The 23,688-nt window shown below is 40.9% G+C and overlaps 1 protein-coding gene across 6 annotated transcripts in view; it reads right to left on the bottom strand.

Moving 5' to 3' along the window:
• Positions 1–260: 260 nt before the first annotated feature.
• Positions 261–23,688, bottom strand: part of LOC139463923 (SWI/SNF complex subunit SMARCC2-like) — a 39,905-nt gene continuing 16,477 nt past the window's right edge. For 2 of the 6 annotated variants that reach the window (XM_071245354.1, XM_071245356.1), the window contains exons 13-25: positions 23,071–23,184; positions 21,771–21,927; positions 20,154–20,273; positions 19,354–19,552; positions 18,437–18,559; positions 17,470–17,634; positions 16,255–16,349; positions 15,068–15,274; positions 14,234–14,413; positions 13,692–13,826; positions 12,965–13,118; positions 10,797–11,615; positions 261–1,589 (exon numbers count right to left, since the gene is read on the bottom strand). In XM_071245354.1, the coding sequence (XP_071101455.1) occupies positions 1,543–1,589; positions 10,797–11,615; positions 12,965–13,118; positions 13,692–13,826; positions 14,234–14,413; positions 15,068–15,274; positions 16,255–16,349; positions 17,470–17,634; positions 18,437–18,559; positions 19,354–19,552; positions 20,154–20,273; positions 21,771–21,927; positions 23,071–23,184 (2,515 nt within the window). In that variant the 3' untranslated portion in view covers positions 261–1,542. Of the gene's footprint in view, positions 1,590–6,364; positions 6,416–10,796; positions 11,616–12,964; positions 13,119–13,691; positions 13,827–14,233; positions 14,414–15,067; positions 15,275–16,254; positions 16,350–17,469; positions 17,635–18,436; positions 18,560–19,353; positions 19,553–20,153; positions 20,274–21,770; positions 21,928–23,070; positions 23,185–23,688 lie in introns of all 6 variants that reach the window. The other 4 variants (XM_071245357.1, XM_071245359.1, XM_071245355.1 and 1 more) reach the window with 4 other exon arrangements.

Here is a 23,688-nt window from a genome sequence, read left to right as displayed (position 1 = left end):
ACATTGTACATAAACTAATTCTCAGCATCACTGATGCAATAAATGTAGTAAGAGAAAGTGTGTATCTGAAATAGACCCATCCTCATGAATCTGGGGTATTGTATCTCCAAACCATTAAGATAAATACCCTGGACCATAGTTTCGCCTTGATCCCAATCTGACCAGCACAATGCTAAACCTTTCCGTCCTATCAACTCTCACGAGCATGAGTAATTTTGTCCTAAGTTAAGTGAGTTTGATTTTATGCTGCTTTTAGCAATATCACGGCTGGGACACCAGAAATGGCTATGGCAAGAGACAGAGGCGACTGAGGTGGTGATATCACTTAAGAAACCAAGCTATGGTGGCGAAAGGGTCCTGTATATTTATCACAATAGTATAGAAATAAAATACCTTGGATAAACTATGACTTTTACTCTATAAACATCAAAGGAAAGTTGACCAGAGACCACAATGGTTCCCACTTCTATTAAGCAACAACACAAATATATGAAAATAAGAAAATGACTATTTTACATAACAATGGTAAAGAATGTATATACATGTGACAGCAATGTTTTCAATGTTACTAGGGGCTTATTTACTTTCCTTTAGCTTACCCTTTGAAAATCCTCTCTTAAGGACAATACATAAATGCTATATTTTCAAAATATTTGCACTAAAAAGTTATCACCGATACATTGAAAGTGATGAATTAATGCAAATAGATAAAAAATGTAAATGATTAACTGGTATGTTTTATTATACAATGTTTGATTATCTTGAATAATTGCTAGTGTAAAATCAACATTTTGAGGAAATATTCCAATGAAACATAAATGTAAAGGAAGGATTATTTCCTTCATAAGTCATCATTATTTCATACATCAACTTAAATATGATGTAAGGCCACAATAGAAGGAGAATTAGTTCCTCGGAAACACGGCTTTCTTCCTTCCTAAAATATTGTTTGAATGTTTGGTAGGGATTAAATTTAAGCTAAATACCGAAAATTACCTTTGGCTTCTCACTCATTAGATTGCCTAGAAATGGCTTGTAAGTACTGTGTTGGGCATATCAGTGAGTGAGTGAGTATGGTTTTACTCCGCTTTTAGCAATACTCCAGCAAATCACAGCACGGGGACACCAGAAATGGGCTTAACACATTGTACCCATGTCGGGAATCGAAACTTGGTCTTCGGCATGACGAGCTAACGCTTTAACCACTAGGCTACCCGACCGCCCTGTTGGGCATATCAAACTGGAGGATTAGTAATATATGTATTCACTAATATTTGATTGGATGACAGGACATAATATTTCTCGGGTGAAAACAGCACTTCTTTATATGCTTAAAAACATCTTTTGGTTTTATTTATAAACTTGTGATGGAATTAAAACATTGTCCTCTGTATCTGTATTAGTGAATATATCCAGAGAATAAAACAAAACAATTAGGAGTGGCCTATCTATGACATGGGGCATGGAAATGTATTAAGTTTGATGTAGAAACATTGAAGTGTACACATTTAGATGAAAAGATTTGACGGATGTTGAGATTCATCATTTGGAGGGTGGCGGCACCTGAGGTTGTTGTTCCGACCCGCTTTCTGAAAAACAGAAGGAAAAAACAAAATTTACCATCAAAGTATGTTTGATTTCTGAAAAGAAAACCCATTACACAATCACCATGACAACTGTGACAGCAATACCAACATTTCATCCCAAAATGGAAAATGAGAAATGGAAAAGTGATTATGGTAAGGAAAAACAAAATAATAAAGTGCAAATATAGTTTTAAGCCAATTGATCACCAAGACAACAAAATAAAAAAAACCCTGCCAGTTGCAAACATGTGCTCAGGTATGTGTATAAGGTATAAAATCACATAAGGTGACATACAGTTGATCACTGAAACAATAATATCAAGTAAGTGCCAGTTGCAAACATGTGCTCAGGTATGTTTTTAAGGTATCAAATCAGATAAAGTAATATTTCACTGAGACAAAAAAAGAAAGAAAAAAAAAGCCAGTTGCAAACATATGCTATGGTATGTTCTGAAGGTATCAAATCTGACTAGGTGACATTTGAACCTGCTACAAATAATTTTAACCCTCCATACATGTGTATGTGATTATATGACTGTGCTTCATTAAATTACTTGTAATAAGCCCCGACCAAGAACAGATACACTGTGAAACCTTGCTAATCCAGAAACCCACCTTATGATGATTACTGCTCGGAACATGCACATATATACTACTCAAAAGAAGTTAAAGAACACCCCAATTGGAAGGCAGTGTGTTGCAATACGCACCATCCATGACAGATTAACTGTAGTCATGTGAACAAATTGGGTGTTCCTTAACTTCTTTTGAGTAGTATATATTTAGTTTACAACATAGCTATGATGTGCCAATTCAGAACTTGTTAATCTGAGCAATTTCTTGGAAAAGAACATCAAGATTTATGAGGTTTCGCTGTAGTTTTCAAACAGAACATCAGGATTTACAAGGTTTCACCGTAGTTTTCAAACAGAACATCAGGATTTACGAGGTTTCACAGAATTTTTCAAATAGAACATCGGGATTTACGAGGTTACGCCGAAGTTTTCAAACAGAACATAACGATTTACAAGGTTTCACAGTAGTTTTCAAACAGAACATCAGGATTTATGAGGTTTCACCGTAGTTTTCAAACAGAACATCAGGATTTACGACGTTTCACTGTTTTCAAACAGAACATCAGGATTTATGAGGTTTCACCGTAGTTTTCAAACAGAACATCAGGATTTACGAGGTTTCACCGCAGTTTTCTAACAAAACATCAGGATTTACAAGGTTTCACTGTTTTCAAACAGAACGTCAGCTTTCAAAGAAGCTGTTCAACAATAACACAATGGTGGCAAGGTCTTCAAAGATGTGATTACAATGTATCACTTCAACATTCTTCAAAGATGATGCTAATATCCTTACGAGTTTATCAGTATCAAGGAACGTGGATGAAACAGTTCCAGTGTTCAAGTGTTCTGACCTAAGCATTATCTGCTGTCCTCTGTAGTGTGATGCAAACACATGTACAATTTATTTGTTTCGAAAACATGAGTCCACTGTTATAATGCTAAACCCTGTTGGCCAGTGTTCGTGTCATTTCATTTGTACGGGGCGGTCGGGTAGCCTAGTGGTCAAAGCGTTCATGCCGAAGACCTGGGTTCGATTCCAGACATGGGTACAATGTGTGAAGCCCATTTCTGGTGTCCCCCGCCGTGATATTGCTGCAATATTGCTAAAAGCGGCGTAAAACCAAACTCAATCACTTGTACAGTTGTCTTGCAAATGTAAGTATGACAATAACTGTCGTTCTCCACTTTTGATAGAGTTAATCTTTCAGAGAAACCATCAGAAAAAAGGACTGACTGGGCCAAACAGAAATCGCCAACGTTTTGGTTCTCCAGAGAAAAAGACAGAAATACATCAGGAAAATAAGTTGTACATTGAAACTAGTGCAGGTGTGGATGTGGTTGTGGACATGACACTTGCAGAAACAGGATAACATGATAAATATTTTGTAAGCAAAAGAGCATGCAGCCCAAATAAGTTGCCACTGAATGTAAGAACCTATTCTAGTCTATGGTCAAAAGCTGAAGATATTTACAGCAATAGTCTGTGAGACCTAGCACTAGGAACAGATCAATCCAACACTAGTCATATGAAACTGTGCTACTGAGTGTTGCTGTGTGAAACTAAAAGCGACACTATGTCAATGATTATTCTACTTTCAATACTGAGAACAAGTTTATTAAGCTCATCCACAAACTTTAGTACCGATCACCAAACCTTAAGAACCAAATAGTTTCAAATTCACTAACTACATTTTCTATTAACTCGTATCAATGCCCAGTGCCATGCTTGTGAATGCATATTGTTTAATTCCCCACTGAGCACAGTAGAGCACACTAGACCAGTTGGGGGGCACGGGTGGCCCAGTTGTCTAAGGCGCCGCAATTCGCTGTGCAGAGTTGCGTCCCTTGGGCATGCCAGAAACCTATGATTGTGGGTTCAAATCCCGGTTCGCCCTGATTATGTTTCTAGGTTTGTCAGCACCATACCCGTGGTCGTTGGTTTCACCGAAGTGGCAAACGTCTTGAGACCTGCATAACTTCAGGCTTTCCTCCGACATTAAGCTGACACGCCGCGATATAACTGGAATACTGTTAAAAGCTCACTCACTCACTAGACCAGTGGTGTCAGGCACTTCAGTTTGCTATGATGGGTTGCATCCCCTCACTCAAATTCAGTTAGAATCCAAGATTTGACCAGCTCTGAAGAACCATATTTCTGTGTCACAAAAATGGTCAATGAGGAAGATAAGTGTTGACCTTGACCAGGTAAATTAGTGGTCAATGGTGAAATCAACAATATCAACAGGTACACTGATTCACGGACAACCCAATAACTTTCTCCGTAGTGTAGTTGAGAGAGTGTCTGCCTGGAGAGTAGAAAGTTGGTTGTGAAAGGATGGAACTTGTTATCCTGCCTGAAGGACTGGTTGGATTGGAGTCAGTATACTGTGGCTAGTCGGGTATCCATGTTAAACTGCAGGATGGTAACTGAGTGAGATAGCACTATAAACCTGGCATATAGCCAGACTGTTACCAGCATGCATGTGCGATACTCTTTAAGAGACATATTATTGAATGCAACATTAAACTACGCTGCACTCATCCACTGACAGCCAGACCAAGGCTGAGAGTTGGTCTGCTCATATGTTCAGCTGTCCAGCTGCCAGAGTACCAACATTCTTCAGCCACCAGGAGTCCAGTATGGTCACCTGACTCCTCAGAAGTGAGTGGTTCAGCTCGGTTTTCCCCATGCTTTTAGGATTATTCCAGAAGTGAGTGAGTGAGGTGTTACGCCGCTTCTAGAAAATTCCAGCACTATCACGGCAGGGGACACCAGAAATGGGCTTCACACATTATACCCATTGTAGGGAATCGAACCCAGGCCTTCGGCGTGACGAGCTAACGCTTTAACCAACAGGCTATCCCAATCAGAAAGTGACACTAAAGGTTGTCTTCACAGTCTTTGTGATGATCTAACACATAAACAACTAGGCCACCCAACCACCCCTCTTAAACTCAGCATGAAGAACTATTAAACTATTCTGCATGTTTGCAAAGAATACAGTTACACAAATTTCAACAATAAAAGCAATTAGATAAACAAAACTGCATCTGCAACAACAAACACTGCTGTCAACAAACACTGGCCACAAACCTTCGGACATTGCATTATGGCGTTTGTTCATATGATTGATAAATACACTGCATATTAAACAACAATGTGAAATCACATGTACCATTGTGTGTAGCGTGCAGTCCAACAGCGCTGATGGAAATGTTTGACCCGACTCACACAAAGATTGCTGATCCTGTACATTGCTCATACTCAGAATTGCGTTTAAACCTATCATAGATGTAGAATTAAGCCATATGCTATCTAAACAATTCAACAAAAATAAGCCACATTCTTCAACAATTCTTGAAATTTTAAGCCATAATCTATCATAAGACAATCAATGTAGAATTGAATTACATTTATAATAATTCATCGAGAATTTGCTATTTAGTTCATTTGTCATGAAAATATGACCTAAAGCATCAAAGTCAAATGCTTGACTATGCATGCTGTAATTACAGCATTAAGACTACTTTCAATAATATATTTCTAAATACCTTTTCAGACATTATTGTTTTTTGGAGCACAATGCTCCTGGCTTCACGTATGTTCCAGCTGATCATCACCAGTGGCCAGGATATAGTCCAGATGCTCTCGTTACAGAACACCACACAACACAGTAATATGTGCTTGAAGCCAAACTGTTTTGCATTATTCGGAAAGCATATAAAAATATCCCTGCTACTACTAAACAATATCTTCATCAAAATCAAAATTAAAATTTGGGATTTCTTGTTTTCCAAAATCCAGGGATATTTAAACTTTAAATCATTAAATTGCATTCCAGTCAATAATGTCAAACTAGGCATTAAATACTCTTCTCTATGTTGGTCCTGTTATCAGTAAAATACAAGTCACCTAACAAAGCCATAACATTAGTTATCACTAAAGTAGCATGATTTGGGAAATGTTTAATTCCAGTTCGGGATTTTATACTGACATTTGCTGCAGACTTGGTCTGAATATCGGCCTCTAAGCAGGTCTGGGTAGATCTCTGTATACATGTATAGAACAAGAAAGTAAATACGATGATTCTTTCTGAAAGATTCAGGGTCAAACTTTTCCAGCAGCATCCATCACCATCAACAAAAATGTAGCCAGGACTCGACTGACGGACAACATGGAAAAGTGCAAGGTTGATAACTCACCGCCATTTTAGAGACTTATGTCTCAATTGAGTTTGAACGATGTTAGTTCACCTAAAAAATAGATCACGTATTCAACTTGGACAGAATAGTTCCAGCGTTCATAGGATCATTTCACCATGAACTCTGCAGCTCAAGAGAGAAAATGAAAGCTGTTTCATGTAAGAGTGTCATGAGACATCGATGTACATGTTTTGCAATTGTTTACCTTATGACTGTACTATGTCAATAGGAATTTTTAAAAACCAATGGCATAGGGGGTACAATATTCGAGATCAGTAACTAATAAAACATAAAACTCAGTTTTTCCAGTCAAATATAAAACCTTATTATGACATCTTCAGCTTAGAGTTACTCCCCTTTGGTTTGAGTAGCGGCAAGGAGGAAAATGGTCAACTTTCACTTATCAGTAATACAGTCAAGTCCCGTTAATCCGACATCGATGGTTGCATATGATTATGTCGGATTAGCGAGTATATCGGATAAACAAAATTAAGTAGTATCAACGTTCGTGATCGAAAATCGGACAACTACAAGTTGATTATAAGGATTCAAACACGTAATAAAAAATATAAAATAAATATTGATAAATGGATTAATATAATTATTACGCCTTTAAGTTTGTTTAATACAACTGAAATAGATGACAACTATATCAATATCAAAGTGTGAGGTACAACTGCAACACTATCGCAGTAGTGAAAATAATCCCAACAGTCTCCCCAAGTTTCAAGCCTCAATCAGCAATTACTGTTACATAATGACAGCTGTAAAGTATTGGAGTATTGCCTTTAGGGTATGTTGACACAATACCCCACTCAGCCCTCGAAACTCTGCTAGCCCGCTACCCCGCTAGCCCGAGACTACTAAATTGTGCTGAGTATATATGCAATGACGGTAGTCCTCATTGATAAGCATCTTCCTGAGACAAGGGAGTTACCGTATTCGGTGTAATGAGCGCCCAGGGCGCTCTCAAAATTAGAAATAGGTGGCTCTTATATGGATATCATTTTGGTGAAAAAAAACAGAGTTGAAAGATAAATTTTGTGGTTTATGCTGACAGCCTGAAATGTTTATGTACGACAAATATATTTTTCCAGAATTTAATTGCCCATAATTAAGGGTGCATATAACACACAAGTGCATATTATACGTGAATAAATAAGTCTTGTGTACATTGATCAAACGGAAGGGGTGCTAATTGGGATTGTTCACTCGCCAATATAATAGCAAATATCACCATGGGTGCTTATAACGTCGAATATGGTAACTGTCTATAAAAGTCCTCCCTTGCCAAACTAGGCTGGAATTATGGAGTTATATTTTGGCTGGACTAACACATTTATGCATAGTCCAATCAAATTGCAAAACGAAATCAACATCCTGTTCATAAACTGCCATGCAGATTTTGGTCGACTGCAGGATTTGCACTGCACGTGTAATGTCTACTTAGCATCAACAGATATTTTCCAAATCTTGTCATGTCTTTAATGAAGGTGCTCACATGATTTGATGCACTATGCAAAATAAGACCTGTTTTATTACAATATAGATCTTGATTATCAATCAGATTGTCTTCACTGGGCCCGCCATTTTGTTTGAAGCAAATGTGATATCAGAGATGGCATCTGATTAGTCAATAGGAGGGACTCTTAATAGCCACTGGTGGCACTACAATCAAGCCCAGAAATTCCAGGCTAGTTCGGCAAGGGTGGAAACTGGACTTTACAGTCAGTTAACTCTCTTGCCTTGGGAAGAAGATTGACTAGAAGCATTTGTGAACTATAATTCGGAAGATGTTCTCAATTTACTACAAATTAGAACTCAGCAAAACTGACTGCAAAGGTAGACAGTAATCATTTTTATTGTTCAAGCAGTACTACCTACCAACTCTGAGGACTAAGGAAATAAGGTTACCACTAGACCTCTGGACTAGTCTTAAAAAAGACCAATTTCCAAGACTATCACTGATGCTCATTCAAGTTGCTTCTTAATGACCTAAAGCATGAAAATTCAAAAGCCTGGCTATCTAAAGTCTAATTACAGCATTAAGGCTACCTTAAAAACTAATCTCAGAAACGTTCAGACACTACAGGGTGTTACAAGATAATACAACTTTCTACTTTCGGAACTTATTTTAGTTCATTTTTGCCATACAGAAATCAGACAAGCTGATTTGAATGATTAACACACTCATACTGAGAACCTAGAAGCCTCAATGATATTCAGCAGTTAAGAAAGTTCTCCTGACATGAACTACTATGGAGTGAGTGAGTGAGTTTGGTTTAATGCTGCTTTTAACAGTATTCCAGTTATATCGCAGTGTGTCAGCTTAATGTGGGAGGAAAGCCTGAAATGATGCAGGTCTCAGACGTTTACCACTTCGGTGAAACCCACGAGCACGGGTATGGTGCTGACAAACCTAGAAACATGATCTGGGCGAACCAGGATTTGAACCCACAATCATAGATTTCTGGCATGCCAAAGGGACGCAACTCTGCACAGCGAATCCTGGCGCCTTAGACGATTGGGCCACCTGCGTCCCCTGAACTACTGTGGAGATGTCCTCAGATGTTAGAGATGTGTTTTGGTTTGGTTTGGTTTGGTTTGGTTTGGTTTGTATTATGCCGCACTAAGCAATATTCCAGCTATATGACGGCAGTCTGTAAATAATCGAGTCTGGCCCTGACAATCCAGTGATTGATATCATGAGCATCATCCACGCAATTGGGATCGATGACATGCATCAACCAAGTCAGCGAGTCTGACCACCCGATCCCGTTAGTCGTCTTTTACGACAAGCATAGTCGCCTTTTATGGCAAGCATGGGTTGCTGAAGACCTATTCTACCCTGGATCTTCACGGGTCTACTCCAAAGAAGTTATTCTTTCATATTACTATAGTTAATCTGTCATGTGAAATTAACTGTAGTAATATCAAACAAATCACAGGTTCCTTAACTTTGAGTAGCATGTGTTATGTGTATGTACATGTTTGCAATATAAATATTCATATCTGGACCAGACAAGTCTGTGATTGATATTGTAGGCAACGATCCATGCCATGTGGGTCGATGGCATGCATCCATCAAGTCATAAAAACCGACCACACCATTTAGTGACCGCTTGCGACCAGCATGGGTTGCTGGGGACCGTGGAATCCCACACGGGTGAAAAAAAATAAACACAAAAATTCTGAATCATGTCATATGTTCCTAACATCGCTTCCTGGTCAAATATGGAACAACCCCGAAAAAGTAGAAATTCAGAATTGTAACAAAGGCACTTCTAGTTTCATGACCATCCTGAAACAGAGACACTCATATCTCCATTCAGAAACCAAGCTTACTCACAGCCTTCAAAATTCACACTAGTCCGCTTGCCCAAGACTACAAAATTGTAAAGAGGACAAGTAAAAATCAAATGACGGTAGTCTTCATTCATTAGCTGCATTTGAGAGCCATAATTCTGAATCAGTTCTCAGTGCTTCAATTTCGCTACAAGTTAGAACTGAACAAAACTGACAGTTCAAGCAGGAACAGCTACAATCTCATGAATTTCTGAGGCTAAACTCACTCCTTAAAAGCATCTAACAGCACAAACAATCAGTTCTGACTCAAAAACAAGAGGTTGATATTCATTCACATCCATTAAATATCTAAACAAAGATTAGAATGGTAAATATGGATATGTATGATTAAATAATGCATTAATATTTTCCACAAGCAAGGTTTCCAAGACCCAGAGTTCTTCTGAAAACTACACTGGGTAAGAAAGTCTCAAGAACTCTAAGTGCTGTGTTAAATATTTCTAGTCTTGGGGCGGGAGGGACAGGACATAGGGTTGGGTCCGGGTTCAAGAGATGAAGAAGTGCTTTGTTGCTTGTGGAGCAGTACCAATCCCATGGAATTTCTAAATAATTAAGCAGAGACAAAGCCAGAAAGGCTTCAGCCAGCCAATGAGGAAAATGTTGGTGGGATGGTTCTACTTTTAGTTCAATTCAACACTTGACATTAATTGCAAGAAGTTTTAATTTAGCATTCTAATCTTCACATGGCATGGGCGAAATAATGACTTCATAGGTGTATTAAAAGCATACCATGCAGAGCAAGAATAATTCATTACTAAAGTCAATAAAGAAGAAATCAAGATTCTTAAAACAACTTGAAAAAGGCGAAGCAAAGAAGCAAAATGAATACATCTGGATTGTGTTGATGAATTTGAATAACAAATATTCATTTCCATGAAATTTTGTTTCTTAATATTCGATATCAAAGGATCAAAAGATGTTTTAAGATGCTACTTTAAAAGGAAGTTTCGTATTTAAAAAAAAATCTGTTTAAGGAATGAAATCATTGTTGCTGGCAATGTTTGATTGGCTGATCCAGATGTATTTTGAAACAAGACAACGGAAGATTGATAAGCTTCCTACTTACCAGGTGCGCTACCTGGCTGATTCATAGCTCGGCCGGAAGCGGGAAGCGGAGTGCTCTGGGGTGGCATGCCATGACCCGGGGTAGGGTACTGACTAGCTTGAGGTGGAGGGTAAGGCTGGCCGGCCTGAGGGGGGTAAGGCCCAGCTTGGTTGAAGTTCGGGTAGGGTCCCTGGGGGTGGGGTGGATACTGTTGCGACTGCTGTGGCTGCTGAGGGTAAGGTGCTTGGTTTTGTGAGTGAGGAGGCGGATATGATGGCTGACCTTGCGAGTGTGGCTGGAAGGACCCTGGTTGTTGCTGTTGCTGTTGTTGCGGTGGCTGTTGCTGTCCTTGGTGGTAAGGCGCCATCTGTCCGGGGTTGGGCTGCTGGTAGGGCTGAGGTGGCGGGCCCTGGTGGCCGGGCTGTGGGTAGTTCTGTTGGGGCTGTCCTTGGGGTCCTGGCGACTGGGTGGAGAACTGCTGTGGAGCGGGAGAAGGGGTGGAGTAGGGTTGCTGCTGAGCCGGCCCCGTCATCTGCTGGTAGGGGGACTGTCCAGGGGGCTGACTCGGGGGTTGATGCACTGGCGCTGCCGAAGCCTGAGGTCCCTGGGGGTGGGGTGATTGAGTCTGTGGCGGGGTGGGGGTTAACTGCTGAGGCGTAGCAGGCTGGGAGGAGGACTGGGGAGGAGCAGGCGAGCCCGAGGACACCTGATGAGCCTGTTGTACCTGTGGCCCCTGGGGAGGCATAGGTGACCCATGCATGGGGTAGTTACCCTGACCCACAGCAGCTGCAAGGGTGGGGTTCTGCACTGCGGCATTAGCTCCACTGGTGGAACCAGCACCTGCAAATGAGGACCCAATTTGTAAAGACATGGCATTACCATCTTTTTCAAATTATTGTTAGAATATATCAAGTATTTTTTCATCTAAAGCATTGCTATGTTATGTAAGAGATATTACACAGCAGAGAATAACAGTTGTGCCTCTGCAAGTCAGCTGTAATAAAGTACAAGAGATTCATCATCATTTTGAAAAGTATTTCATAACCTTTATATGTATTAAAGAGTGCTCTTGTTTGTTTGTTTGTTGTTTATTGCCGCACTTGGCAGTATTTCATATATATAACAGCTATAAATAATCAAGTCTGGACCAGACAATCCAGTTATTGATATCATCAGCATCCATCCACACAATTGGATACCATGACATGTATCAACCAAGTCAGCAAGCCTGACCACCTGATTCCGTTAGTTGCCTCTTACGACAAGCATGGGTTGCTGAAGACCTAATCTAACCCAGATCTTTATGGGTCTATTAAAGGAGTTGGTGAGAGAGGAAGTTTGGTTTAATCTGGCAGTATTCAGTATTTCAGTAATATTCTACTGAACAAAACAAGTTATGGATCCTGAATATTTTGGGGATATTTTTATGAAATTGTGTGCTCAGTCTTCACTACAAAAAATGATCCTGAAAATATTCATGATCCCTAAATTATTTTGTTCATTATAGTAACAAAGCAGGGTCTTGTTTGCAAATCAGTGGGTAAGAGCCTACCACCAGGTCTTCATTTTGTCGACTCTTACAACAAGCACGTGATGTACTGAGGATCCATTCTGACTGAAGGTGAGCTAAACAGAGTATATCCTCTGTGTCCCATGTTGTCAGCCCAACAAACAAGGAGTAAGCATGTGAATGTCCATGTATTTCACTGCAAACTGTTACTAATCAAATCAGGCAAGTCTGACTGAACGTATCATGAACTATCCACACAATTGGGTAAGATAAATCACATCACAAAGTCTGACCACCCAGTCCTAGCTCTCATAAGCATGATGTTCTTGGGGGATATTCTGAGCCAATAGGCAAATCAGTGACTGAAATCATCATCAACTATCTACATAATTGGGTAAGATAAGTCAAATCACAAAGTCTGATCACCCAATCCTAGCTCTCACAAGCATGATGTTCTTGGGGGATATTCTGAGCCAATAGGCAAATCAGTGACTGAAATCATCATCAACTATCTACATAATTGGGTAAGATAGGTCAAATCACTAAGTCTGACCACCCAAGTCAAGAGATAGTCAGCTCTCACAGGCATGAGGTTCTCGGGGCCTATTCTGACCCACCATCCCCACAGAAGATAACGCAGTCATGGGGAGTCCTGAGTGTACTAAGATGTCTGCCCTACCCGCATCCCCTCCCTGCTGCTGAGCCTGCTGCTGTCGCTGCTCGGAGGCCAGCTGCTGCATGGCGATCTGCCTGGCGCGGTACTCAGCTGCCCGGATCTGCTCCATGTGGAACTGCTGCCTCTCCTGCAGGAGCTGCTGTCTCTGGTACTCCAGCTGTGGACAGGCATGGTGTTACAGAGGTGAATGTTGGACAGGCATGGTGTTACAGAGGTGATTGTTGACAGGCATGGTGTCACAGAGGTGAATGTTGGACAGGCATGGTGTTACAGAGGTGAATGTTGGACAGGCATGGTGTTACAGAGGTGAATGTTGACAGGCATGGTGTTACAGAGGTGAATGTTGGACAGGCATGGTGTTACAGAGGTGAATGTTGGACAGGCATGGTGTTACAGAGGTGAATGTTGGACAGGCATGGTGTTACAGAGGTGAATGTTGGACAGGCATGGTGTTACAGAGGTGAATGTTGGACAGGCATGGTGTTACAGAGGTGAATGTTGGACAGGCATGGTGTTATAGAGGTGAATGCTGGTCAGTATGTCCTAATACTAGACAGAGTCGAATATTGCAACAGTTTTAGTCTTAAACACTATTAACATGACAGCAATATTACAGCCACACAAAGAACTGTACCAAAGATGGCCATTTTGGCAATCCTAATTTTGAAACTATGGAAATATGGCAGCTGGGGTGCTAAGGTCCCTTTAAGCCACACCTTGCTCCACCTACCGCTTCTCTCTCCCTGTCCATGATTGTCTCCAGCTCCTCAAAGTGTCTCAGTTTGATCTCCAGTTTCTTCATCTGTGTCTCAACCAGCAGCGCCACCAGACTCTTGATCTTCCTCTCCTCAACAGCAGCCAGGTGCTGAAGAAAGCAACACACAGAACAAGTCAATACCAACCACAACACACAAATCTGAGGCAACTGATAGACCAGGAGGCAAACAAGAACAATATACACCATACTGGGTTGTGTCCCATATCCCATCTCATTATTAGAGGTTTACAGTACCCTCATCAATATTCCAGCAATAGGACTGCAGTGTGTAAACATTAGAGTCTGGACAAAACAAACCAGTGATCGATGTTAGAAGCAAAATCCCAAGCCATCAGGCTCTTAAACATGAAACCAACAAGTCACCAAGCCAGGCAACCTGATCAGTTTAATCACCTTGTATCACAAACATAGGTTGCTAATGCCTTATGTTAACCCAGAACCTCCACAGGGAGTGTCCATCTCCGATTAAGGACTTGTTTGGCTGACTAGCTTACCTTGGCCTTGACAGCAGCTGCAGCAAGAGCAGAGGCGGCAGCTGTGGCGATGTTGCCGTCCTTGCCATCTTTGCCTTTCTCCACCTTCTCCAGTGCCTTCTCTTCTTCCTCCTTTTCTCCTTCCTTCTTATCTGTAGCTTCACTGTCTTCCGGCTTCTCACTGGCATCTTCTTGTTTCGACTGAACAGATCAAAATTTGTGTTAGAAATAGAAACGAGCCAAACTTTGCAAACGAAAAATCATCACAACCAACCCTCTGAAAAGTGTGTTGGTCTGTCTGCTGTTTTACGCCACACTCAGCATCATTCCAACCACAAGGGCAGTCTAAAAGAATCAAGTCTGGACCAGACAAAGCAGAGACTGACAAATGCAATGTCCCAAGCCTATCAGGTACAATGACACGTCACCAAGCATGACCACCTGATCCATTTGGAAGCCTAAGACACGCATTGATGCTCATGATGTCAATCACTGGATTGTCTGGTCCTAACTTGATTATTTAAATACATAGCTGGAATATTGATGAGTGTGGCATCAAACAAACAACCAATGAAATCAAGTGCTAGCAATATCACCTGCTATTTTACCCACCCGATCACCAGCTTCGTCTAATCTTAAAGGACAACGATTCGTCTCCAGAATGGCGTAACTACCTGAAATGATTTACTTCTAGTAATCATATTATAAGATGGTAAACTTAAAGCTACCAGGAGCTTGCATCTGAAACCATGGCTGTGATTTAAGGGGACCTATCACTGACATGAACCAAATGATAAACCCTTCTCCCGAGGTTCACCATTTCTCTACCTTGGCTACAGTAGCTTGGCCTCTCACCTTTTCTGTTTCTTCGCCTTCTTCCTTCTCAGCAGTTTCAGTTTTTTCTTCCGAATCTTTGGATTCCTTCTCAGGTTCTTTCTCTTTTTCCTTCTCCTCATCTTTTTCTTTCTCCTCTTTGTCTTTCTTTTCCCCGCCTTCTTCCTTATCCTCTTTCTCCTTCTTCGTCACCACATCAGTGCTGTCCGTCTCCATCGCCTCCTCACTCTGACAGACATACAACAACATTGTAACTAACAGATCACAAAGCTGACATCTATGACACAATTGTGAAGCGCAATGACCATACCCATTTTGTAACTAGTTTTGTATGTGGTGAGTAGTCATTGAAATATTTAACAACTGCCAAAGCAGGAAGTTTATTTAGCTTCTTTTATGTAACCCCTACCACAAACAACATGAAAGTGAAACCAAATGCCTTTATCGCACACAAAAAGAAGCATTATGCAGAATAAACCCTTATAAATATATTGTAAGGGATTTCATGATATTTGATTGGCTAACCATAAACTGGGAAAATAGAATACTTTTACCTGATTGGCTGAAAATAGAATGGGCAGAACTTGTTTCATTAATGCCCTGAATGATGTCACCGTTTTCGTATTGTAGTCTACAGTTTTATCTACAGTGTTCACTACTTAATAAGCAGTCTGTGAAGTTATTATTGTTGAAGTATTTTACTAATAAGAATTGACCAATATGTTTTTGCGTTTTGTGGAGTTATAAATGTAGAAACTTTTGAAGTCAGTTCTTATGGAGAGACAACCCAGTATCAATACACTACAACCTACAAGATCACATCGAATGGAACATTTCCTATGAGATAATGTCACAATTATCCCCTGACTAGCAAAAAAACCATTACAGGGAAATGGGGCTTAACATTGCATTCAAGATTACCGACTCCAAGCCAACCAGTACTTGCCCTAAATGAGAGGCAAGCAGGATAACAAGTACCATCTGTTAATGTCTTTGATATAAGACAGTCGGGGATCGAACCAAAGACCTTTCCCAGACACTCTATCCACTAGAAGATCAATCATACTAGAATGGATTTTCAACCTTTAAACTACTCCACTGGGAAGTGTTGCCCATGGATGTAAATTTAAGGTATTCCAAAGCCAAGAACAAGGATGAGTTTTGCAAAACAGGTTTAATATTAAAATATACATAATATTCCAACTTACTGGTTCATCTTTCTTTTCTTCCTTTATTTCCTTCTTCGTCTCGTCAGTCTCAGCAGCCTTGACTTCTTCCCCATTAGGTAGCGTCTCAGCAGGCTCTGAACACACAGGCAATAACATTAGTCCTCCTCATGTAAAAGAAACCATTGTGAATGACAGTCTGTGACTTTCCCCACAAGTGCAAATCCCTAACTAAAACTAAAATATAAAGAAAAGGATGTTAAGAGCCAAGTTCAGGCAGGTAGACCTAAACCTTATTGACACACATTGACATTGTACACTTATTCCCTCCTGTCCAGAAGCTTCAAGCCAGCCCTTGCCACTTATAACACAGCTACGATACATACACAGTGAAGAACAGGTGACTAGTCAAACTGAAGGGTGAGTGAGTTAGGCATATAGCTATGTAGTGGTATGTAGTTGGTTGGTTTGTTATTTTCAGCTATATTCCAGCTATATGATGGCGGTCTGTAAATAATCGAGTCTGGACCAGACAACCCAGTGATTAATATCATGAGCATCGATCCACGCAATTGGGATCAATGACATGCATCAACCAAGTCAGCGAGTCTGACCACCCGATCCTGTTAGTCGTCAAGCATAGTCGCCTTTTACGGCAAGCATGGGTTGCTGAAGACCTATTCTACCACGGAATCTTCACGGGTCTATGTAGAGTATTTCAGTTGTATCACAGTGTATCAGCTGAAGAGCAATTGATTTGTGAAACAGGGCTCAGGGGTGAATCTTGATGTTAATCTGGGATCCAAACCCGCAATCAGCAGGTTCTTCTGTTGCTTCTTTTAATGAGGTGAGGTGAGGCGAGTGGAGGTAAGGTGAGTGGAGGTGGTGAGGTGAGGTGAGGTGAAGTGAGGTGAGGTGAGGTGGGGTAAGGCGAGGCGAGGCGAGGTGAGTGATTATAGCTTAACACTGCATCAGCAATCTAGCAGCTATTCACTGCAGACCAACACAACTAATTTGAAGGGACTGAGTGATGAATTGAAATATTTCTCCTTAAGTAATATTCAGAGATCGATTATTACATGTAGTTAACTGCTTATATAAGACAGTAAAATTGACAAAACTAGTGACGATAGTAGACACTCCCAGTATCCAAAACAATAAAGAGTCATCACCAAAATCTGATCGGTGACAGATTTAGACTGTCAAAAAGGAAACTGATGCCCCGTGATTTGAAAAGAAAATGAAATGAATTATCACCCTTGATACCTTCTTCTTTCTCAGGGGCAGTTCCTGCAATTCCACTTTTCTCCAGACAGAAGGAGGCATCGACTGCCTTACCTTCCTTTGTTGCCTCCTCGATCATCTTAGACTGAGCATCAATCAGCGTTGGCGGAACCTCATCCTTCATTTTGGAGAACTCCTCTGCAACACAAGAAATAGCATTAATATTTCAAAATATTTTCCATGTGTTCAAATTAGAAGCTTAATATATGTTTTCATACAGTGTTTGTCTGGACCCTGTCACACTGGACGTTCTTGTGGGGGACAAGATGCTACAAAGGAGTATCAGTGTTTGAAATAAGCGCCTGCCCGAAGGCCTGTGGAAGGTAGAGCGGGCCCGTAGTTTCAAATTTGTATGGGTCCTTATAGCCTGCAGTAAATTCATGAGTCGATATTTATCACAATAAGCAGCTTTTATTTTCATGCGCATTTCTTTTAATTTCAAACACCGATATCACTCTACACCAATGGTTTATCATTATCCCCGTCCGTATGTCACGTTTCGTTTCCGGAGCATAACTCAGAAAACGTTCAATATTTTTTCATGAAATTTTGCAGGTTTGTCAGGTACATGCTGAACTGGTGCCTTTTGCTATTTAGAAATTTTACAATTTTTTATTTTTTACGTTTCCATGACAACACGATGGACTTAGGTTCCAAACTCTTCTTTTTTCACAATTTCCATGACAAGTTCCACCTCGGTTAAAAAAGGTTAGGGTTTGTTTAGATTTAATTATGTCATAAATTCTGTAACAGGGGCGGGGGATATAACCACGTTTGTGGCAAACTCTTGTTAATCTGGAAATGTGTCCGAGCATTGGGGTAAAATGAAACACAATCAACCAGACCCACTTGAAGTTGCTTCAAACAACAAGCATAGGTTGCTGATCACCGGTTTTAACTCAGAATCCCCAAGCAGAAAATTAAGTTGTGCATATCTTACCTAGGGCTGACTTGGCTGCTGCACTTGCGACTCTGGGGTCTACAATGGATGCAAGGAAAGCCACAGTTGACATGATGGGATTCCCACTCTGTGAGAAGGGGATGGGCTGGTATGTCAGTGGACCTGAAACATCACATGGCAAGAACTGCTGAGACTGCACACATGGCAACATATGTAGATTACATAATGAAGAAGGAAACCATTATGTATTAACATTTTTTCCCATCCACTACAGGGATCACTGACAGATCTGTAAATGGACCATTAACTCACACAGTTCAACCATGGAATAGAAGGGTGGCCTCAACTGCCAGATGACAGCACAGAATTCTGTCTAGAAACCTTCCTCTCTGACCCAAAGCGGTCACTGTGAATGAATGGCTGGGTGAGTTAAGCTTAACGCCCCTTTGAACAGTTTTTCACTGATATCAAGGCATGTCAACTTCATGTGGGAAGAAAGCATGAAGTGATGGTGGTCTTGAACGCTTACCACTTTGAGAAAGGGGGCACGGGTGGCCCAGTCCTCTAAGGCTGTGCAGAGTTGCATCCCTTGGGCACGCCAGAAACCTATGATTGTGTGTTCGACCCGATTATGTTTCGATGTTTGTCAGCACCATACCCGTGCTCGTGGGTATCACCGAAGTGGTAAACGTCTGAGACGTGCATCACTTCAGACTTTCCTCCGAAATTAAGCTGAAACACCGTGATATAACTGGAATACTGTTAAAAGCGGCGTTCAACCCAACTCACTAACTTTTGTGAAACCCATGAACACAGGTTTGGTGCTGAACCTAGAAACAGAGTCAAGGGGATGTTTGGAATCCATCAAGCTAACACAAAACTCTGTGGCATCTTAGACGTCTGGGCCCAAGTGCCCCCGCTCTGTGAAAGACGCTATCAGGGGAGTGTGGACTCACCGAGCTGCTGGTAGTCTTCCTCCAAGTAAGGGTCCTCGATGGGAAGACGCAGGAAGTGGAGGATGCACTCGTCCTGAGTGCGGCTGCCGACGTGCTCACACACCTTGTTCCAGTCATCCTTGTACATCTCCAGAGCCTCCAGTAGCAGTAGCGTCTCCTGGTCCGTCCACTCACGCATCCGCGATGCTGCACTCTTATCCTGTCACAACCATAGGGGAAAACTGATTAACTGCTCCTTTTGATGACGATAAATTTATTCAGCCTTTCTAATGCAATACAGATATAGATATTATGCTGTGCATGTTTCTACCTGTATAGCTCAAATATTGGATGTTACACAAGGGCAAATGTCACATTACCAGAAACTCATTTCAACAGGCTTTCCCTTTATTGGAGCTATGGAGTTATTCATGGGGTAGAAAAAGCGTAATTTCATGTGAAAAAAAGTAATGTTAAGAGTGCTATACCATGATGGTTTTTGTTTCAAAAGTTTTTGTTAGGCCTATGTGTATGTGAAGCATGGGTACACAAGCATTGACACTAGTAATGTACCACACATTCAAGCCACACTTTTAAAAACAGGGTTGGTTGGTTGGTTGGTTGGTTGGTTGGTTGGTTGGTTATTTAATGCCGCACTCAGCAATATTCCAGCAATATCATGGCGGGGGTCACCAGAAATGGACTTCACACATTGTACCCATGTCGGGAATCGAACCCGGGTCTTCAACGTGACGAGCGAACGCTTTAACCGCTAGGCTACCCGACCTCCCCACATGATGATGTATAAGTCCAACCCTTACCTTCAGGGCCTTCTTAGCATAGATGTCCATTCGGAGGCCAAACTTGCTCATATCCCTCTTTTCATCTTCTTTGTCCTCCGATTTCTCACTGAAGTCCATGATCTGCTGGGCTGCTGGTGGCTGTTGGGGTAAGTCCATATATTAGTAAAAAATCCAAATTGTTTCCATGTTTTTTGTTTTTTGTTTGGTTTAGTTTGTTGTTTTATGCCGTACTCAGCAATATTCCAGCTATATGATGGTGGTCTGTAAGTAATCGAGTCTGGACAAGACAATCCAGTGATTTACATCATGAACATCGATCCACGCATGGGGATCGATGACATGCATCAACCAAGTCAGCGAGTCTGACCACCCGATCCCGTTAGTCGCCTTTAACGACAAGCATTGTCGCCTTTTACGGCAAGCATGGGTTGCTGAAGATCTATTCTACCCCGGTCTTCACGGGTTTGTTTCCATGTAAACACAAGAAATTAAAATAAAATAAAAATTGACAAATATGAAAAGGCAATATTGAGCATGTGATCATGTCTTGTATTTAGCCAAACTAGAAATGAAGCCTAGAAGAGTAGTTTGAGATGTCATAATGAAATCAAATTTAGAAAAAAAAAATAGCAAAAGGCACCAATTAAGCTGATGAGCAATGCATATGCCAAGCCTCGATGAAAAATGTTGAACGTTTTTTTCAAGTTATGGCCTGGTAACAATCTGTACCCTGTTTGAGACTAAGTCGAAATTGTTTCCATGGAAACATTAGAAAATAGAATTTAGAAAAAAATCAAAATAGCAAAAGGCACCACTTAAGCTGATGAGCAATGCATGTGCAAAGTTTTGTAGAAAAGCAAATTTCAATATATGGTTCATAATAGGATGGGATGGGAAGGTCGACATAAAACAATAAGTCTCCTCCCCTTTTCATGAACTCGGGCAAAGTTATTGAAGCGCACATAAAAGGACTCTTTGTGCTGGTGTCAACGTGTAGTAATCGATCGACAATGATGGTGGCCTGAAAGTCATGTCAGGAACAGACAAACCAGTGATAGATAATATGAGCAACAACTCATGCAATCAACCAAATCACAAATCCTACCACTCAATTTATTAAGTTGCCATGTAAGACAAACATGAGTTTCTGAGAAACAATTCTAACCCGGAATCCACACCGTGTTCTTCAAAATGCACATAATAATGAGGACATAACCATTTTAGCTTTTGCAAGTTTGGTTGACAAAATACCTTGAAGAGGATTTTATTTGTGAATGAAAGACCCCAGTGATGCAAGTCACAGATGAAATGAGGCCGTTGATAACTGTGAGCCTTACATTGAGGCAGAGCGCCATGGCAGAAACCGTTTCTTTGATGCAATCCTAGGGCTCATTGATATGAACCCTGGCTGACCTCTCTTAGAGGACCAGGTCTTTCCTTGATTTGTCGGATAAAATAGAAACTACAAAGTGGCCTCATGCATTCACGGGTGTTTGTGGAAATTAGGGTTTACAAGACCTTTTTTTAAGAAGTACAGATATTTATTGCTCTACAATACTTCAACACAGACCAACAGTCCTCGTGCTGTTTATTGCTGTTTATTGTTCCCTGTGACCGCTATCAATGTGATGTTACCTGATTTGTCTTGGGTGGGTTGATAGGCTGCAGCCCAGAGGGGGTGTCTGCCAGGATGTGGAAATGAGACGTGGGTGGGGGTCCCATGGGGGTGGGACGGGTGTCGGCATCTACCTGGTAGTTGACTAGACCCCACTGTTCCAGGAATGCGTGAACTCTGCCAGACACCAGATACAGACATCAATACATCACTTCACCACCATAATACATCTCATATAACCTACATCACACATTTGAAACATCTTCCTCAAGAATAGCTTCTACTACAGACATAGCTACATTCATATATGATGGATAACATACACATCACTTGAAATACAGTAAACTATGTTTATAACGAACATGCTTATAACAAACTGATGGATATAATGAACTATTTCTTGGTCCTGTCCATTTGCTGTATATCTTCTGTACATTTGCTTATAACGAACTACGGTTGTAACGAATTAAAATTAGTGATCCCTTTTGAGTTAGTTATAACCGTAATTTACTGTACTGCTGTAGTAGAAATGATTAAATATGTATATAAGATAGCTATATGATAACTCGCATCGGAACTTCATGAAGTCGCAAATTGGACAACGTTATTTTTTAGTGGGTCTAATGTTTATTTGTTCCCTAACTGGGCAACAAAATGCATGCAATGTCTTAACGATCTCATCCAAAAATGGGCGAGATAAGACAATCCGTACGGAATCAATCCGTGAGAATATCGAGGAAATACCAAACTTAACTCCCCTTTTCATGAGTGAGTTGGGTTTAACGCCGCTTTTAACAGTATTTCAGTTATTTTAATATCCATGAAGAGGCTGGACCTAATGTTGATACCTCATACGAAACAAATGACTCGTGGTCATTGTTTATTGTACAATAAACACTGGAGAGAGAATAAACCCCTCACGGTTTATTTTCTCTGCAGTGTTCTTTTGTACGACAAACAACTCCCTCTCGTCGTTCATTTCTTACGTAAAACATAGCATTCAAGATTCCTGCACTTCTACAGCGATGCATGAGTGTGAGTGTGCATGCACTAGTCTGGACTAATGTCAGTCTTAAAGTTACAGCACTTCCCTGCAGAGATACCATGCTGCAGATTGATTGAACACAAACACCCCAATCAGACACAGTACACTGACTCCTAGTTGACCAGTCCTTGTTTTACCTCCTCAATAGCAAAGCGCCAGACAGGGTGATAAGTACCACGTTTTTACACATCTGGCCTGATGCAGCAGGGGATGAAATCTTCAGCCTCCCACTGTCCAGGCACATACTATCCACTAGACCACGGTAGGATACTTACCTCATTATTGCACAGACATCTCCCGCCAAGTTCCTCCTGCAGGCAGTGCTGGTCACGTATTCCGTCGGGTTGAGGCGGTACGTGTCAATCATGAAGTTGCGATATGCCATGTAGCTGCAAAAGTCAATTCATATGGAAACTTCCGGAAATTGATTTGACAAATATCTATTCATTGCATAATAAAAAGGTAAATGTGCATCATTTTTTGTATACAGAAAATACAGTAATAATGAAACCCTTTCACTTAAGAATAGGGAGTAAGTGAGTATGGTTTTACGTCGCTTTTAGCAATATTCCAGCAATATCACGGCGAGGGACACCAGAAATGGGCTTCACACATAGTACCCATGTCGGGCATCGAACCCGGGTTTTCGGCGTGACGAGCTAATGCTATAACCAAATGGCTACCCGACCGCCGCTTACATAAGAATAAGATGACAAATATGTAAACACATTTCTGAAAGACAGCCGGATGCCACTTTTACAAGGGTACTGACTGCATTGTGATAGATGGAGCATTATAGCGTTTTTCAAAATAAAAACCAAGTACAATATACCACAAAGGATTTGTTCAATTCAAACTAAAAAATATTCAACTACATGTTGGCAGTCTAGAAA

The sequence above is a fragment of the Haliotis cracherodii genome, unplaced genomic scaffold, assembly GCF_022045235.1.
Source record: "Haliotis cracherodii isolate W230 unplaced genomic scaffold, xgHalCrac1.p SCAF_16, whole genome shotgun sequence".
Taxonomy (NCBI): Eukaryota; Metazoa; Mollusca; class Gastropoda; order Lepetellida; family Haliotidae; genus Haliotis; species Haliotis cracherodii.
This window is presented reverse-complemented; position numbering and strand designations above follow the sequence as displayed.